This window comes from Podarcis pityusensis, assembly GCF_964106645.2.
Source record: "Podarcis pityusensis genome assembly, chromosome: 5".
Classification (NCBI taxonomy): domain Eukaryota; kingdom Metazoa; phylum Chordata; class Lepidosauria; order Squamata; family Lacertidae; genus Podarcis; species Podarcis pityusensis.
In genome coordinates this window covers 34097982-34118661 of record NC_138032.1, presented here as the reverse complement: position 1 = coordinate 34118661, position 20680 = coordinate 34097982, and the positions used below count along the sequence as shown (strand labels likewise).

The 20680-nt window shown below is 42.3% G+C and overlaps 1 protein-coding gene across 1 annotated transcript in view; it reads right to left on the bottom strand.

Moving 5' to 3' along the window:
• LOC308477882 (vertebrate ancient opsin-like) overlaps window positions 1–20000 on the bottom strand; it is a 108073-nt gene extending 88073 nt beyond the window's left edge. Inside the window, exons 1-3 of the mRNA XM_081006964.1 lie at window positions 19851–20000; window positions 19246–19735; window positions 6012–6340 (exon numbers count right to left, since the gene is read on the bottom strand). Of these exons, the coding sequence (XP_080863090.1) occupies window positions 6012–6340; window positions 19246–19624 (708 nt within the window). The 5' untranslated portion in view covers window positions 19625–19735; window positions 19851–20000. The remainder of the gene's footprint in view (window positions 1–6011; window positions 6341–19245; window positions 19736–19850) is intronic.
• Window positions 20001–20680: the final 680 nt, after the last annotated feature.

Genomic DNA, 20680 nt, shown 5'->3' with positions numbered 1-20680 from the left:
GGAAGCCTCCATCCTCCGCCTGTATCCCTCCTTTTCTTTTCTTCACCTCAGAAATGCAGCTGTGTCTTTTCAGGGCCTGGGGGATGGGCCCTGGCCCATTTAGGGCACAGCTCCCATCTACCGTTTCTCATATTCACCATGTGAAATGAGCCACATAGCGACTTTTCAGCTTCATTTACCAAGGACAATCCCCTGAGCAGCTGAACCACTAAAACTCTCCATAAGGCAGAAATGTGTTTATTTTTAGGGCCTCAATTATAAAAAGAAAACTAGAGCAAGAGCTTGTCAGCATGCTGATCACTTAACAAACAATTGATCTATTTTTATTTTTCATTTTCAAAACCGTGGTTCCCAAAGAGGGATTTTGTTAATTTGGAAGGCAATGAGGTAAACCTCTTTGCAATTTATGCATGAGAGGTTAATTGATTGATACAAGTATTTTCATTCCTGTAATTGCACAACTGTGTGAACAGGATTAACAATTAAGCAGCTTCTTTATTCTATCTGTTTTAATATTTTGTTAGCATTTATCTTTTCCTTTGTTTTGTTTTTTGCTTCTTGCTAACAATCTGCAGAAACTCCTTTGGCCTACAGCCCTACGTTCCTGGTATGTTTCATAACTGGACAGACTTTTCCAGAGGGTGATGCTTGGGGGGGGGGTTTTCGGCCCCCTAGAACCTTCAATGGTATGAACTCTACAATTCTATTTAGTTGCTAGTCTTTGGGTTCTCCCCCCCCCCATAGTAAGCCATTGGGTGTTCCTTTAAAATGAAAGTAACTCAAAAAATCTATAGCTGATGCACTTTAGTACAGTCTCTCTCTCACACACACACATACCATGAATCTTCTGCTTTCCATTATGTGTCTTGCAGCCTGCCTCCTCCACACTGCAAACACCTATTTTTCATTCTGCAAATATGCAGAAAATTGTTCTGCTTTGCATTTGACTTTGCTCATGTGCCATTGCCAGACAGTCCCTGGGAGCACAGCATGCTTGCAGCTGCTTTTCTTGTAGTGTGGGTGGAGAGTAAAAGATGGTGTGTTTGTACGTGTGTTCCTTTTCGGCTCACATGCATACACTGATGTTTTTATACAAAATTAATAAACATAACCCACCCACCCCACCTGTGGCTGATATGAGACAGTCTAGCATCACCAAACCAATAATCAGACAAATGGATCACTGCTTTTCAGCTGCTTCCCCTGACAGAATGCTTGTGGGCTTCCTTTGACTGGAACCTCAAATATACCAGGTAGGGCAATCCTAAATATAAGAAGCTGTTGGAATGTCAGCTCGTTGACGTAAAAGTGGTGTAAGTTATCCCTGTTCCAAGCTCTGTTCAACAGCGGAGCTACTGTTGTCTGAGCAGGTCCCAGCTGTTGAGATGCGACCTGGGAATGGGGGGCAATTGGCAGCTGGGCGAACTCCAGTCTCCCTTGGAACAGCATCAAACAGTGGCACACAGCTTCAGAAGCCTTCAGAAACTCGAGCACGCTCTAATCAGCAGAGTGAATAACTTCACAACGGAAGTGGCGGACAGAGGCATATGTAAGCATATTTACAAACATTTATTCAGCAGCAGGACAAAGGAAAAACATGTCTGCTTCCTTTCGTGTCCAAGCAAAAAGCATAGGCAAAAGCTATATACAATGAAAGTTCCCAGCAGACTGTGCTGGAAGTAAACAGACATGCGACATACAACAACTCCACATGCCTGTTCTAAAGGTGGAATGGAACTATATTCTAACATCCTCCCCCTTTCCGTGTAACCTGTAGTACCTGTGGTTCAACCCAATTGCAAACGCTGTACATAAACCTTAAGTTGTTCTCTGTTAACAGCCTTAGACAACAGATCTGCAGGAATTTCATTTCCTGGCATGTAGGACACTTGAATGAGCCCTTTCTGAATAAACTCTCTTGCACGATGTAACTTAATCTGCAAGTATTTGGTTCTTTGCTTGCAATTCTCTGAGTTCAACAAAGCCAAACAGGATCTATTGTCTTGATACACCTGTATAGGACATATCACAGAAACCTTGATGTCCTGAAACAGTTGCATCAACCATTCACAATCCATGAGTGAAAATGACAGGGAGCCAGTCTTTAAAATAGAGTTAGACTATCCTTTTTTCGAGCATAAATTCCACCATGTTCCTAAGTCTCTCCTTGCCCTGTCCCATGCCTGATGGTGTAAATTCCACAGGCTTCAGTTCCACGGGCTAAGCCATCACAGCTCCAGCTCAGCCAGCTTGAGAGACTTATGCTAGTGTATCTCTGGCTGAGCTGGGATGAGGAAGTTACAGTCTCTTGTAAACTTGCTCAACCTGTAGGCTCTTGGGTTTGGATTGTGCTGTCAAAGCTTATATTCTCCTGTACCCTTTCTCCAGTCTTGAACCAAATCAAGCCAAATGGCCTTGTTATTGCGATTCTGCAGTACTACCAGCTCTTTTTGTTAAAAAGTATATGGGCCACACACCACATAATTATTAAGAGCACCTCCATTTCTGTTGCCTTTTTCTGTGCGCAGAGCATTTTACCATTCTCTTTTTGATATTATAAAGTGGTTGTCATGAACAAATGCTGGATCCAGGCTATGAAAGAAGCTAAGTTCAGCACATAGAGGAATGGAGAATGCTAGTAGGCCCGAGCAGGCAGGATGAAATCAGGAGGTGATTTCGCCCAGCCCTCCCACCCCACTCCACAAGAATGTGGGAAAGGAAATTGGAATGGGAGGGCAGTATCCAATTAACATGTCCCTTCAGTGCAAGTATTTGTGCTTGTGCAACATAACTTTCCCTCTGCTCCTCCCCATGCCCCCCCCAATCTGCTCTGGTGCATTGCGGAACCCCAGAACTTTTTTAAGGGGTGTATGGCAGAGCAAAGGTGGGGGAGCTCCACTGTGCAAATAGGATCCATTACTTGAAGAGTGCCCAGAATCTCTTCTGCAAAGTAGGATTTACACATGGATCTCAAAACAAATGAAGATGTGCTGTTGTTCAACTTTCCATGATGAGATTCCCCCACCTGCACTCATCCTTCCACCTCTGAGCCACACAATAAGAATCTTGAATTCATTTCCACCACTTTCATAAGTAGCATCAAGAGCCATTGTAAGGGGTTAAGTTTTGTCAAACCACTTGTAACAGCAGCAACCATTGCAAAGGATTCAATATCTATGTGAGTGGGTGGCAACCTTGTGTAGACAATCCAGATCCATTGTATTTATATTTTATGGGGGAAATTACTCAGATATGAAATGGTAAAGTTAAAAGGAAGCAAAGATGCACATATACAAGCGGCAAATCACGTCAGGAGATATGAAGGCTATTTATAAACTCATGTTGAAGGCTTCAATGAAGTGTGTCATTTCACCAATTGAAAACAAACAAAATACCAAACTGGATCAAGTCAATTTCACTATGGTTACAACAGCAAAGTTAAGGTGGCTTGCTATGAAATAAGAGAAGGCATTTGCAAAAAGAAGTACTAAATGAAGGTAATTGAAAAGGCCATGAATTCTGATGAATTCAATTAGCAACAAAATGAGGGTGGGGAGTCAAAGTGGAAGTTGATCAAACAGTCAAGGGCTGTTTAATGTAGAAAAAAATATGACTAGGGGTGAGGGAAGATTGTGGCTGCATTAGGACAGCTCTTTAGTCCATCTTCCCAATGTTTCCTTTCTGGCTGATTTTCACATTTTATGTGATCTTCCACACAATTTAAATGTTTCCACAGCATTACACCTATTCTTCTTGATGTTGCTCTATCCTTTATTCTAAATCATGACTTTTCCATGAAATTGGCAATAGTTTGCCTTTAAAGTTTACTGACCTGTCCACAGTGGTTATTGTTTGTGGAATTATTGTTCAGGGGGGCGGGTTGGGGAGAGAATTGCTTTTTAATCAAGTTTACTTTATAGACTCTTAGTCTCAATACTTGTAAATGGACTAATAATAATAATAATAATAATAATAATAATAATTTATTATTTATACCCCGCCCATCTGGCTGGGTTTCCCCAGCCACTCTGTGTGGCTTCCAACAGAATATTAAAATACAATAACCTATTAAACATTAAAAGCTTCCCTAAACAGGGCTGCCTTCAGATGTCTTCTAAAAGTCTGGTAGTTGTTCTTCTCTTTGACTTCTGATGGGGGTGGCGTTCCACAGGGCAGGTGCCACTACTGAGAAGGCCCTCTGCCTGGTTCCCTGTAACTTGGCTTCTTGCAGTGAGGGAACTGCCAGAAGGCCCTCGGCATTGGACCTCAGTGTCCGGGCAGAACGATGGGGGTGGAGACGCTCCTTCAGGTATTATTATTATGTTAACATATTTACTTGCTCCAACACTCACTCAATCTTATCTTTACATTTGCCCTTTTAGTGTTTAATTTTAGTTTGCTCACCATATAAAGACTCTTATTTCAAATAAATCATTTGCCAGCACCGTCCGTTAAGAGTTTGGGTGTACTCTTCGACACCTCCCTTTCCATGGAGGCGCAGATTGCAGCTACAACAAAGGCGGCATTTTTCCATCTCCGCCAAGCTAAGCAGTTGGCTCCTTACCTCTCTTGCCCTGACCTAGCCACTGTGATCCACGCGACGGTCACCTCCAGACTGGATTATTGTAACTCGCTCTACGTGGGGCTGCCCTTGAGACTGACCCAGAAACTCCAGCGGGTGCAGAATGCTGCAGCGAGACTCCTTACGGGGTCTTCGCTGCGAGATCACATTCACCCGGTGCTATACCAGCTGCACTGGCTCCCGGTGGAGTACAGGATCAAGTTTAAGGTGCTGGTTTTAACCTTTAAAGCCCTATACAGCCTAGGACCCTCATACCTACAGGACCGCCTCTCCTGGTATGCCCCACAGAGAAATTTACGGTCTTCAAATAAAAACATCTTGAAGGTCCCAGGCCGCAGAGAACTTAGGCTGGCCTCAACTAGAGCCAGGGCTTTTTCGGCCGTGGCTCCGATCTGGTGGAACACTCTGTCACAAGAGACCAGGGCCCTGCGGGACTTGACATCTTTCCGCAGGGCCTGCAAGACAGAGCTGTTCCACCAGGCCTTTGGCCAGGGCACAGCCTGACTCCCTCCCTCGGCAATTTTCGCGGAGCTCTGGCCCAATGGTTGCCAGTGGCTTGAATTAATTAATTTTATAATGAATGATTTTAGAGTGTTGTTTGTGCTGTACTTTTATACTGTTTTATTGTTGTTAGCCGCCCTGAGCCCGGCTTCGGCTGGGGAGGGCGGGATATAAATAAAAATTATTATTATTATTATTATTATTATTATTATTATTGCTTTCATGGTGCATCTTCAGCAAAAGGAAAATGTTCATATGACTCGGACTACTGGAAATGCCATTTCCTTTAAAGGGAACAGAACTGCCACCACCTTTGACTCAGAGGATGAGTCCCCTGCAGTACCTCTTTCTCCCCAGCCTTACAGAAGTCAAATACTGTACTGTAAAATAAGATTAGGGCCCTTTAACCACCCAGCCATTACCTCCAGGGAGATAGTCTACTGCACTCCAGCCTATTTTGATCTGACTTTGACTTGCGTTTGCCAAACTTCACTAGGATCTAGTTCTCCACTTAGATAAGCATCTTTGGAGGAAAATGTTTCAGCCAGAGGAGCCCCTTTGGAGCTGTCCAAGGTCCTGGTTGTTTCTGCCATGTACACACAGGTCTGGCTAATTCCCTGATCGTTTACAAAAATCCACAAATCAGTTTTTCCTTTGCCTCTCTTTTGCTAGTTGGCTGCAGTCATTTCAGGAAGAAACCATGGAGAGAGGGGGTAGGGAGATTGGACAAATCCAATATGAGAAATGATCCTATAGAAATCAATGGAAACTGTGGACTCATACAAATGCTCATCTAATGAATGAATTCCAGGGAAAGCATTGTGTTCAGTAAGTGGGACCTGCATGTACCTTGATCTGACTTTGACTTGCCATTGGATGCAACACAACACACTGACACTCTGTCGAAAAGATTGAAAAATTCACTCACCTGCTTTATGGCACACAGCAGCTTCCCATAGCAGTAAACAATAATGATAAAAGGAAGGACAAGGCAAAAGACGAAGAGGCAAATTATGTAAGATACATTGTTAGCATCCCGTGAATGCCAGTTAACTGAACATGTCGTGCCTGGTCCTTCTGGTCCATAGCTACTCCATCCAAAAAGTGGTGGCAAGGTCCAGAATAAAGAATACATCCAGGACACGAAGATTCCCAGCCATACTTTCTTGTAGTTTGTGGCATCAGCTTCAGTTGTACCCATCATGGTGCAATAGCGTTCATATGAAAGCACAGCCAGGGATATAAGTGACACCGTACCTGTAAGGTAACAGCAGATTACTTTGTTTTATTTTGGACAATTGTTTTCTAAGCGAACAAGTGCATCTTATAAACAAGGCTTTGAGGGCTTTGAAGAAACACTTTGAGCCATGAGACCCATCTATTAGCAAATTCTTTTCTGAATGACCTTGGCTTCCTATCTACTGTTTCCTCTCTACTTGTGTGATCATATTATTGTGAGCAGGGAGTTGAACTAGGTGACCTCCAAAGTTCTTTCCAAGTATGGTTTTATGTTTGAGATCTAGAGAAGAATAGGACTGCTGAAGTGGTCAAGCCAGTTGTCCAGGTCGAGCCTGGCATAATCTATTGCTAGACAAATTGCAGGTAATATGTTGTCATGGGAACTAAATAGCTGGCTGTGTATCTCAATATCTGGCCTTCTGAAGGGCTAGCAAATATCCCCTTCCCAACCAAATGTAATCAAGGTGTCTGTGCGTGACATGAGGAATAGGCTTGCAATGTGAGGCAGACTGGAAACAGCCTGTTTAAGTTGAGTGTTTCCATCTGTGTTCATCCTGCATGTGTGTAAATAAATGCAGATAGTGGTAAAGCAATGGTTCAGAGAGCATTTGCATTCAGAATTGGCCTTGTAGCTAGCTTGACCTTTTAGAAACTACGTAGTAAATTCTTGTAAATTATTATTCATCTGTTGCATTAATATCTTGCCTTTCTTCCATTATGAAACTGAAGGTGCTATATATTACAATAGCATTTTTTGTCCAGGCACTTACCAGACCCAGGGCTACAAGTTCCTGTATTACAGGGGTAAAGAGTCTATGTTGCTCCAAATGCTATTGGACTCCAACTCTCACAATCCCTGACCACTGGACATGCCAGCTGGGGCTGATGGAAGTTGTAGTCCATCACACTGTGGCCACCAGGTTCCCCATCTGCTTTAGATTATACATAAAATGGAGGCAAGAGAGTCTCTTTCTATCTCCTTATTCTTCCAAATAGTCTGCAGAAGAACAACTCTCCTCACGCACCAGCAGACGTGTGCTTTCACATTTTCATGTCTAAAGATTAAAATGTAGTACAGTGGTACCTCTGGTTACATACTTAATTCATTCTGGAGGTCCGTTCTTAACCTGAAACTGTTCTTAACCTGAAGCACCACTTTAGCTAAAGGGGCCTCCTGCTGCGCCGCTGCTGCACGATTTCTGTTCTCATCCTGAAGCAAAGTTCTTAACCCGAGGTACTATTTCTGGGTTAGCGGAGTCTGTAACCTGAAGCGTATGTAACCCGAGGTACCACTGTATCTATGTCCACTCAATATGCAAAACTATGCATTGAGGATCCTAGCATATTGCATGTTTTATGTATTTGGAAGTCTGCAGATCACCCAGGAGGCATTTTCTCACACCACTGAGACAGCAGGAAAGACTTGCTGAAGTCAGTGCACAATTACATATTTATGTTTCTCAAAAACTAAAAAATCAGACTCGAGAGGGTCATTATTTAACACCACATCATTCCTGCACATGCTAAATGGATGCCATACCTACTGCAATTATCACAGGCATCGTACATGGTATCATGGGCAATCCCCTTCAAATGTGTATGTAAGTTGGCCAGCTTTATTCATAGGAAGTATCAGGATAAAGGTAATAAGTTGTTTCCGCAATGCTGGTAAAATAGATGTGGATGTTTCCAAATCCTACTGAGGTAGGAGATGCAAAGAAAAATGAGTGTGCATGCCAATAACTTACATTCAAATACAGATGCAAAACCTCAAAAAACCTTGATTTTTGATCACAGCAAAATGGAAGAGTAATGAAATCCCCTCTATACAAGATTGGATCCAAAAGCTGACAGAATATGCCGAATTAGATGGTTTATCAGAAAAAATAAAGAATAAATCAAAACAGGAATTTGTTTCTAAATGGGAGGTTTTCAAAGAATATCTGAAAAATAAATATAGTAGTTTAAATTCTGTTGCAGCATTCAAGGAACTTCAGTAATAGTTGCTAGGTAGATAGAAGAAATTAGATTTATTGAGAATAAGTTTAATTATGAAAAAAATGTGTATTGGCAATAAGTAATATGAATTTGAAATATGGAATAGACAGGAAGTTGGGTCTTTAGTGTTAAGACCAATAGATGTTTTATTGTTTGCCAAGAAAATTATGTGTCTATGGTTATTTTTGTAATTTGTGTGTAATTTGGTATTTGTGTTTTTTGGTGTGTGTTTTTTTCTTGTTGTATAAATAAATATTTAAAAAATTAATTAAAAAAAACAAATACAGATGCAAAACCATTCTTGCACTCACACCATCTATCAGTCTATGGTTGCAAACAGTGATTGGTTCATCCATATTTTTCCTAGAAAATTTCCCTTCTCGGTAGTGGCGCCCACCCTGTGGAAAGCCCTCCCATCAGATGTCAAGGAAATAAACAACTATCCGACTTTTGGAAGACATCTGAAGGCAGCCCTGTTTAGGGAAGTTTTTAATGTTTGATGTTTTATTGAATTTTTAATATTTTGTTGGAAACGTCCCAGAGTGGCTGGGGAAACCCAGCCAGATGGGCAGGTAGAAATTATTATTATTATTATTATTATTATTATTATTAAAACTGAGCCAGACTGGGTCTGAGGCAGATTTGGCCCTGTTAGCCAGTGAAGATATTCTATTCCTGGGACTAGCAGCCTCAATCCCTGTTTCAGCTTTCCTAGAAACCCTTCTCACCTTCATGTTGCAGGAACTGAGGTGCTGCTTGGAGCAAAATTTAACTGTGTTGGGAACAAGGCTATTGATTAAATTTCCCATGGTTCTTAGCAATATATTCCTCTTATCCAAGACCACAGCTGTAGCCATGGCATTTGTCTGAGTCATCCACACTGCTTCCCATGTACTAGTAAGCTGCAAAAAGAAAGGCATGAGGGCAATGGCTCCAGGAAACATTGGGGCAATTTCAAAACTGGCCAGACTCCAGAGTATGTAGTTCAATCCAAAATGGATCTGAGGAGGACTGGATACCTGAAATCTACTGGCTAACCCCTTCCCCTTCCCCTAGATTTATTGGAGATTTACCATCAATATTTTTTTAAATAGCCAGTTTGTAAAAAAAACAGCCAATTCAATATCAATAAAGTAAGTTGGAGGCAGAGACTGTTTACTAACTTTACTGAATTTTGTAGAAAGCCTTTGGCACACAAAGCAAGCTTATCACGGGAACTTCTTTGTCTTTTGTTTTTCAGGGTGCCAGGAAGAAAGGCAGAAAAGGAGAAAGAAGGTTGTATATAGATAATATCTCTAGATAAGAAATCTATGGTTTTTTTACAAGCTTTCATAACACCACTTTATCAGCTAGGATGTTCTGTGTCAACCAAAAAGGAAACATCAAATGTCCCAGGGTCTAAGGAATGTTTCTTGACTGCACTTGCAGGCACAATAGCTCAAGGACCCCCTCTCTCCAGATGAACCAACCCAGATCCTGCAATCATCAGCTGAGGCCCTTCTTCATGAACCTCCTCCATGAGAGGTCCAGAGAGTACAATATTTGTACCTCAGGTATTTTTGCCTAGCTGGAATGTGTCCCTTGAACTTTGATAATGCATCTTGCATATCTGCGTGGACAGAGGTGCCAATTTGAATAAAATGTGGGAGACAGAAAAGCGCTGCATAAACGATCACATGACACGGTGAACACACACCATTTGAATTGCAATGCCCATCATTTGGGGGGGGGGACCGTAAATATTTGGGGGGGCAAGACCCCCCAGCCCCTAGGAGTTGGCTCCTATGTGCATGGAAAAGGGGGTCTGGAAATATGTATAGAAGCCAGGCTACTGTGGAAAGGTAAAATTTAACAGCAGTTGCTCCCCTCACTTTTGCCTCTGCCCCCCCCCAGCCCTTGGCTCTTGTAACATTTCCTAGAAAGGAAGGTGCAGTTCATGCTGAAAAATATTCCCCACTCCTTTATTACAGGGAACTTTGGAGTACTAGGTAAAGGTAAAGGGACCCCTGACCATTAGGTTCAGTCGCAGACAACTCTGGGGTTGCGGCGCTCATCTCGCTTTATTGGCCGAGGGAGCCGGCATACAGCTTCCGGGTCATGTGGCCAGCATGACTAAGCCGCTTCTGGCAAACCAGAGCAGTACACAGAAACGCTGTTTACCTTCCCGCTGGAGTGGTACCTATTTATCTACTTGCACTTTGATGTGCTTTCGAACTGCTAGGTGGGCAGGAGCAGGGACCAAGCAATGGGAGCTCACCCCGTTGTGGGGATTTGGGCCGCCGACCTTCTTATCAGCAAGCCCTAGGCTCAGTGGTTTAACCCACATTAATATGTATAACTATATATATCACTTTTGGAAAGGGTCATTTTGCTTTCACATATGAAAAAGTGCAACATATATGAAAACATGCATGGCTGCTACAACAGAAAACTCACTCTAAAGACATTATTCTGCTAAATATGTTGCTAAATCTAACTAAGCAACCTGTCAATCTCTAAGAGTACACCATGCAACTAGGCTGTCAATAATAATGGCTTATTTGATCGTCTGATTCAAATGCCACTTTTTTGAAGGCAGAGAAATAACTGTTTCACCTCCATACTGAAATTCCGTGAGAGCTGCTGGAATTCACTAAACAAATTTCCTTTGTCTATATACTGTTTAGGCTTTAAAAAGACCTGCAAAGGAAATTTTCTTTTTCTTTTAAAAAAAGGTTCTGTCAGTAAAATGGCAGGTCATATGTTGCAAAGGGTGTAGATAAATGGTAATTAATAATTTTTAGAAATGGCAAAAATCATTATTAATTTATTGTGGTCAACAGACCCAAAATAAAAAGAGGAAACACAATTTTCATAAACACTGGCCTATGCCGGCCTTGTCATCTATAACATGTTAATCTTGATTCTGAGAGGTTGTCTGGTATGACGCAGACATTACTGACAGGTCAGGATTCAAAAGCTTTGCTCTTTCAAGTTGCAATTTTGATAATGCAGTTCATTTAGGAGTATGTGTGCAAGAGACAGCTGCTATTCAAGGTTAAGGTGCAATGACTAACGCTCTTGTTCACTGGTGCAAAATAAGCCACAAAATATATAACAAAAGCTGCAATCTTTGCACTTTCTTAGGCGCAGGTCCCACTGAAATAAGATCAACACAGTCCCATTTCTTCTTTTGCTCCAAGAGGAGCAAAAGGTCAGGGGGGGATGGATGCTAGAGCATTGTTCCACAGCTCCTAAGCATCATTATCCACCCAACAAACGGAGAAGGAAAAGTTTTGGCACACAGGGAGGACCAAGAGGACCAAGGGTATGTGATGATCACTGGATTTGTTGGATCATGGGAAGAGCTTGTCTCTAGCTGTCATGGCAATTACCCTCAGGTCCTCACAGTGACTGGTCATAAGATCTAAGAACTGTAAGACGTACATTTGTGCATCAGTTCCCTGCTTTTGAGCACCTCTGGATTTCTCCAATGTGACATTGCATACAGTTTATTTCTTTTTAATATCTATATATTGCTACTATGCTATATAAGTGCTAGAGGCAATGTGCAATGAAATGCACAAAATACATGACATGTTAGTCAAAATCTCCCTCCAAGTTGTCACCTGCTCTATTATTATTTCCATGCTTGCAAAGTGCTGTTAAAAAAAAACAAAAAACAGTTTCCCTCAATTCTCCACATGTCTACAAAACACTTGCCATGCAACATTTCCACATTAGGCAAGAGTTTGCCTCCCAGTTGCTTCTCATCAGTGTCTCTGTCGGGTGCAGAGGTTAACTTTAAGAACAGAAATGTTTCTGAGCAGCTTTGAGAAAACTGTTGTCTGCCAGGAGCTCAGATATGATGGTGAACATTCAGCTACATCTGTGTGCAAATGAAGCCGTACAGTGAGAGCCTATTCATGGCTGCTCAGAAGTAAGTCCCACTGAGTCCAAAAGTTGTTTCATAGGGCATGGTTTCCCAAATTGCTCTGTGGACCATGAGCTTTATTCAGGTGGTCTGCAGCATGTCTGCATTGAATATTCATACTGATTTTTAATTGCATTTGTATTGCTTATTTCATCCCTTGTATTTTATTGTATTACAATTTGAATTCTGTGGGATGCAAATTGTAATAATATAATATAAAATAATAATTTTTTATACACACAAACACACACACACCGCCCATTTGGCTGGGTTTCACCAGCCATTTGGGGCGGCTTTCAACAAAATATTAAAAATTCAATAAAACATCGAACGTTAAAAACTTCCCTAAACAGGGCTGCCTTCAGATGTCTTCTAAAAGTCAGGTAGTTATTTATTTCCTTGACATCTGATGGGAGGGCGTTCCACAGGGCGGGAGCCACTACTGAGAAGGTCCTCTGTCTGGTTCCCTTTAACCTTACTTCTCACAGTAAGGGAACCACCAGAAGGCCCTCAGAGCTAGACAGTGTCCGGGCAGAATGATGGGGGTTCAGCTTGATGGGTTCCAAGTCACACATTCAGAATGGAGGGGATGATCCCTCAAACACTTCCTCAGAGTCACTGCAGTCAATGGAGCTTTGATTAGGTCATCCTTCTGTAGCCTGATGCCCTCAAGATGTTTTGGCCATTTGCTGTGCCAGCTGGGACTGATGAGAATTGTAATTGAAAATATCTGAAGGGGACCGAGCTGGAGAAAGCAGCCATATTTTGTCTCAGTTGCTGTTTCTGAGGCTGTGATCCCAAAAACATCCCTACAAGACAGCAAGTCCTACTGAATTTAGTGGGACCTATTTAGTAGGCTTGCCGCTTGGAAGGTCGGCGGTTCGAATCCCCATGACAGGGTAAGCTCCCGTTGCTCGGTCCTAGCTCCTGCCCACCTAGCAGTTCAAAAGCATGTTAAAGTGCAAGTAGATAAATAGGTACTGCTTTGGCGGGGAGGTAAATGGCGTTTCCATGCACTGCTCTGGCGGCTTAGTCATGCTGGCCACATGACCCAGAAAAACTGTCTGCGGACAAACGCCAGCTCCCTCGGTCAGTAAAGCAAGATGAGTGCCGCAACCCTAGAGTCGTCCGTGACTGGACTTAACTGTCAGGGGTCCTTTACCTTTTTACTCCTCCTGAGTCAACATGCTTTGGATTGAACTAAGAGCCACCATTATGGGCAGCCTAACTTTCTTCCACTCAACAAAATTTTATTATTTAGTCAGTTAATTTATATACCATCTTTTCATCTAAGGATTGTATATGCTTCTCCCTCTCTTCATTTTCTCTTCACATCAACCCTGTGAGGTAGGTTAGGCTGAGAGGCAGTGACTGGCCCTAAGCCACCCAGTGAGCTTCATAGTTGAGTGAGGATTTGAACCCTGTTCTATCAAGTCCTAGTCTGACACACTAACCACTACACCATGCTGGTGTACGCCAGGTGTTTTGCAGCTTTCCCTTACATTGAAAGTTCTTTAATATGGATGGAGCATGAAAGGTTTGAGCAAGTCCACTCCAGCCACTGAAATGTACTAGTATGAAAAACCTACACACACTAACCATGGATAGCAGTGTTTTCTAAATTGCTTGGAAATATTCCAGCAGCAGTCAGGGACCTGCCTCTCACTTGCCTCTCATTAGCTCCTTTCTAAGGTATCAAGGTTAAATGTCAAATACTACAATACAACCTGGATTCCTAACAAAGAAACTAATGAGAGGCAAGCGGGAAGCAGATCCTTGCCTGGTGCAGAAACTGTGCATAAAAGCCTTTTTGAAGGAGACTGGTTTTGAAGTGTATTTTGAAAACAGAAACCAAATAAGAATGTGTACCTACTGAAAACATTTGATTAGGTCAGAAATCAGAGCACCCGGGTGGATAGGAGCATGCTCTGGTGAAGCCAGTCTGGATAGCGTCAGAAGCATGGAAAGGTGTTAGAAAGAGAACAGCAGCCTCTCTCCACTGTGCTCTGCTGCTGATTTGATAAAAGGAAATATATTGTCACATCCTAAGGATGAGCTCCCAGAAACAGAGGGAATATTAATAAAATATATTGGTGAAGAGGAAATGATGCCTATTTTTAACAGCTGAAAACAAGGTGGGTAGAAATCATGATTCACAGAAAGTAAATAAAAGTAAATACAGTAAATAAAAGTCTGTCTGCACAGACAACAAGAAGAAAAAGAAAGAAAAAACACCATCCTGGTTGTAATTTAATTCCCAATGCTTGGAGAGTTGGGATTGCAATGGCCACCTCTACTTGTTCTCTGCTTCAAAAGAAGAAAATTGGGGAATCATCCTTGTTCATCTAGATCAGTGCTAAACTTTGACCTTATAGATGTGCAAATATATTCCTTTTTCTGAATTAAACTTGGAGGCACACCTCACTCTTCTTCTCAAAAGATGCTTATGCATTTTCTTAATCTATTCCCAGGACTGCAGACAGACAACTTCCAGATAGCCAGGGTGGGACCAGTGGGTGTTTAAGTTAGTACTGTGGGTGTGCTATCATCTGCCTGATCAAAATGCCTAGGGAAATATTGAGATGAAGGATGAAATGAAGGAAGCATTCAAAAGAGGGAATGTTGCAGTTATGAGTGACTTCAGCTATCCTCACAAAGATTGGCTCCTTAAGTGCTCTGGTAACAACAAAGAGATAAAATCTCTAGCTACCCAAATGACTGTGCCTTAGAAGTTTCCTGATTAAGCTTAGCAGTCATGGAATAAGAGGAGGGGTACTCTCCTGGATCAGGCATTGGTTAAACAGCAAGAAGCAGAAATTAGGAATAAACAGCAAATGCAATTCAATGTGAGAAAGAGGAAAGTGATGCCTGCCTGACCAGAAAAGTATTAATTTCACATATACACTCATTGGGACTGAACTGGTAGCAACAGACCTTGGGGTCATAGTGGATAGCTCGATAAAGACATCAACCCAATTTGCAGCAGCTGTGAAAAAGGCAAAGGACATGCTAGGGATCATTAGGTAAGGGACTGAAAATAAAACTGCTAATATCATAATACTGTTATATGAATCTATGATGTGACTGTATTTGGAATACTGTGCACACTTTTGGTCACCACACCTGAAAAAGGATATTGTAGAGTAGGAAAAAGTTCAGAAAACAGCAATGCAGATGGTTAAGGGGATGTATGAATGGATTTCCTCTATGAAGAAAGGTTGCAACGTCTGGGACTTTTAGTTTACAGGAAAAGCGAATAAGAGGCAAAATTACAAAAGTTTATAAAAACTATGTACGCCATGGAGAAAGTGGGTTTAGTAAAAGTTTTCTCCTCTCATAAGACTAGAGCTCAGGGGCATCCTGGGAAGCTGAATGTTGGAAGATTCAGCACAGACAAAAGACAGCGCTTCTTCATGCAGAACATAATGAAACTATGGAACTCACTGCCACAGGAAGCAGTTATGCCCACCAACTTGGATAGAGTTAAAAAGAGGAAAAGAGGCATCATGGTTAGAGCGTTTGATTCAAATCCCCACATAGCCATGAAACTTATGGGATGATCTTGGGAGCAGACTCTCTCTCTCTTGCCTAACCTACCTCAGAAGCTTGTTATGAGGACAAAGTATGTGTGAGATGGAGGAGCCCCCTACGCCATCTTGAGCTCCTTTGAGGAGGAGTGGGCTATAGACGCCATAATGATAGAGATATTTATTGCCTCACTTGGAATAATGTTTACATTTTGGGTTGCCACATCTCAGAAAGCATATTGCAGAGTTGGAGAAAACAGGGAAAACGACAATAACAAGGATCAAAGGATCTGAAGCAGGGCTATTTTTCTAGAAAAAGAGGTGCCAGAGCTCATCACGAACTTCTCCCTTGTTCTCTTAAAATGGCAATGGCACCCACCTGAGAGGTGCCAGAGCTGAGCTCTGGTGAGCTCCAGCTGGGGGGGGGGGGAGCCCTGATCTGAAATAACACTTAGGGTGGCCACATACAAAAGAGGCAGAGCTCCTGTGCTTTTAATACTTGAGCAAAACAGAGAATTTTGATAGATGCTGCTTGAATAATGAGTAAGGGGAGGACATTATAGAGGTGTCCGGGACCTATGGTCAACCAATGAAGCTGAATGAAAAACAAGCCAGAGGAGATATTTCTTCACACAGTGTGTAGTTAAATTATGGAATTTGCTCCACCAGCTAAAATGGCTTTGAAGGATGTTTCAACAAATGTGTGGAGAATAACACTACCAGTGTCTGCTATGCTGTTACATACAGGATCAGAAATGAGGCAGCATATCTCTAAACTCCAGTTGCTGGGAACAATAGCAGGACAGGCTGTTGCCCTCATCTCCTGCTTGCTTGCAAGTTTCTGGCTGGTTACTATGGGAAACAAGATGCTGGACTAGATAGAAGTTGGGGTCTGATCCATCGGGGCTCTTAGACTTTTAGCTGAAATCCAGCCAGAATGCATTGTTGATAGGGACAACTGAGACATAGCGCACAAAGCCACACTTAAAGGAGAACAGCAGCAAAACCTTCAGGGCCACCAGCTGAGCACCAGACTCTTTACAAAGTAACTTGCAAAAGAAGCATAAGACCACATCTGAAATACAGGCAAGAAGGAGAGGTCGTCAAAAGCTTTCTCAACGATACCCGGGGAAAGTTTGAAATTTCTAGGCCAAGCAGTTTCTCCATGAAAACATGACATATGCAAAGGAGAAGAAGCCTCAGATGTCTTTTCAAAGTGTACATTTAGTGTTGTTGTTTCATAACCACCCTCACTCAGCAGCAGTGATATCCTGTCTCTGACACTGGCTTTGCTCTTGATTCTGAAGCACAAAACTGTATGTGTGAGGGAAAGAGTGCAACGTGGTTTTTAAGAGAGAGCAATAAGCTAAAGAACACCAGTTCAAAACCTATCTCTGTCCTGAACATACTGGCTAGTTTCATGAAAGCCATTTTCATGAAAGCCACCACACCACTATCCATTATAGGGATAATAATACTGAACTGGGTGATAAGCTTTGTACACTGTACAGACCAATATAAATGTGACTATTAGCAGGTTTTTAATTTTTGTATTGGAGCTGGTCGGAAGCATCAAGTGATTCCATGTTGGAAGTTGTGGGTATTAATTATGATGTGGAACCATGATCACTCCCTTGAGTAGAACCAATGGAGCTGAATTTTTGCACTGAGTTTTAGACATAAAATGAAGACAAGGAGATCAGTAGCATGACAAAATAGCAAACCACTGAAGGGCAGGTAAAATGAACAAATATGGCAAAAGCGCAAACCAAAACACTACATTGCTCTTAAACACTTAACAGGGGACCCAAACTGAAGTTATTAAGGCGGCAATCCTACACCAAAATACATATCCATACAGTGGTACCTTGTGTTACGTTCTTAATCCGTTCCAGAGGTCCGTTCATAACCGGAAACTGCTCGTAACCTGAGGCGTGCTTTCACTAATGGTGCCTCCCGCTGCTGCCACGCCACCAGGGCGCGACTTCCACTCGCATCCCGGGGCAAAGTTCACAACAAGGGGCATCTACTTCTGGGTTAGTGGAGCACGTAACCCGAAGCATTTATAAGGGGGACGGTACGTAACACGAGGTACCACTGTATTTGAATCCTTCAGCTCTTTAGACATATACTCGAGCCCCCAAATGCTAAACTTTGCTACAATATAACTGAGATGCTATGCAATTCTATGCATGTCTACCCCAGAAGCAAGTTAATAGGGGCAGACCATCAGAGAGCAATGCTGTCATTCCCCACCTACCATAATAGTCTAAAGCCCCCTTCATCCTATACTCGCAATACTATAGCTAATCACAAATCTCAGGACTCCCTTAATGAAACAGAAGCACAGCTGCAGACTTGTCAATGCAGGAATACAGCTCCATTACCTTTTTACTGTTCCCTTTGTAGTCCCAGCCATTCAACCTAGTCCTGTTTTCACCTAGTTCCAAACCTAGTTCCAAAAACTTTCATTGCTTTATAGGTAGATAAATAATAGCTAGATAGATAGATAGATGATGGTTGATAGATAGATGTAGATAGATAGATATAGATAGATAGATGATCGATAGATCGATAGATCGATAGATCGATAGATCAATCAATCAATCAATCAATCGATAGATGATAGATAGATAGATGATAGATAGATGATGATAGATAGATGATAGGTAGGTAGGTAGGTAGGTAGATAGATAGATAGATAGATAGATAGATGATAGATAGATAGATAGATAGATAGATAGATAGATAGATAGATAGATGATAGATAGGTGATCCTTGTTTTTGCTCTCAGCATATAATACTTTTGACTATGTTATTTACACTCCATAATCACCAGAGTCCTTTGCATGTTTAATCTAAAGCACTCTTCCCCATCCTAGTGCCTTCCTGAAGTTTTGGACTGCAACTCCCATCATTCCAGGCTATTGACTATGCTGACTGGGACTGGTGGAAGTTGTAGTCCAAAACATCTGAAGGGTATCAGGTTGGGATCTATAGGACTTCTGGTACTTCTATGCACCTGTGTGTGCACTCTCTCTCTCACACTCACTCACACGTGCGCGCGCGCACACACACACACACACACACACACATCACCTCTCATCCAAATAATGCACTTAACTTGTAAATAAAGGGAATAAGGTGTCCCTCAACTGTGTTTTTTCAAACTCAGAGTCCTCCACACTTATAGAACTTCATCTCCTCCAACCAGCACCATCACAAGCCCTTTACCAACTCTGGTCTTTATGATCTAGTTTGTTGTTAGTATCTCAAAGAGGCTGTAAGGCAGCATCCAGAGACCTAAGCTGCACTGAACCTCCTTCTGGGATGATGCAAAGCTTTCTAAAGAAAATGCACACTGAGTTAGCAGGCAATAGATGGGATCTGCTCAGTAGGCAAGCCCCTGACTGGGTCCAAGCCACAGAGAAGAAGTGAAGGAAGCATGCTCCTAGACAGGTGCAGGACAACAAAGTGGTACTTACCAAACAAGGTGTTGGCAAAGCCATACCACACGCAGCCGGCTGGCCCTATGAGCCATCTTCCCTGAGTGCTGGCCGCAAAGCTGAAAGGGGTACCCACAATGCACACCATCAGGTCACTCACTGAAATGTTCATCAGCAGCAAGTTAATCGGAGACCGCAGCACTTTGTTTCGGCAGAAAAGTACCAGGACCAGGAGATTATTTAGGAAACCCAGAATCCCAATGATGCCAAGGCAGATGGCTGTGACTAGGTGGCCAGTGGGACTCAGATGATGCTCTTGGCCATATCTGTGGTTGTTGCTGCTGCCGCCGCCGCCGTTACTGCTGCACCAGACACTGTTAACACCACTGCAACTGGAGCTGATGCTCGGCACAGTCATCTCAGTAAGGCTCCTTCCAGATCTCCTTCAGCTGCCTGGCTAAGCATTGCAGGATCAGCAGAGGAAAATTCTCTTAAGCAGACACAGATATATATACACACACACAAGACCCTTAAAAGAAGATAGAGAAGCCTTCACTGTGTTACATCTTTTTTTCTTTCTTTTCTTTCTTTCTCGTAATGTTTTCAAATTCGGTGAACGGTAACATCAATGAGTTAAAATGTACCGGGATTTCTTTCAGCGAAGCTCCACCATGTGGCCAAGCGGAGACCGCTGTTTCTGCTTGCTTCACTCATTGTCTGAGGCACCGTACCGAATCCCCAACGTTAACCGTTGCAACCTGAAAAATAAAATGTAGGTCAGGGAAACATACATACAAGGGACTGGTTCTAATATCGGGGGAAGAGCGATATATAATGACAAGGTGAAAGAACGAAGGAGGGGTCTATTTTAACCCCCCAGTGATCAGTGACATGTGTCTGATTGAGAGGCTGCCTTCTTTTCCCTTTCAGCACTTCTCAGGTTGTGACAGCTCCTCAGATCACTGAAGTTTCAAGCAAGGCTACAGAATTCTGTAAATGGTTCCATCTGGGGATGAGAAAAGTCCGGGTGTTTAGGATTTATGTGTTAAATGATATCTATAGGTCTCCCCACCCCCTCATAAGTCTATAATGACACACACAAAAAGACAGGGAACTTGTGTTCTTAGACTTTTGTTTTTAACTTTGGGAAATAGTTTACAATCCTATACTCCAGGACACTTGATGCATTTCTAAATCAAATTATGCTCCCTGGTAGAAGCAGATAAATACAATGTCTCCAAACACACACACACACACACACACACACACAGAAACACAAATGAGCTTTTAGTTCTTGTTGGTACACTTTTAAATGAACCTCGGACACAATTCTGCTAGAATTAAACATTTCTATTACGTATACCTTGATTTTATTTGGGACTTAGCAGTGCTTTCTATGCCAGAACTGCACAACTTGCAGCTGCAAGAGTTGGCATTTTGTGGGGTTGCAAAAATAAGAAAAGATCATCCCTTC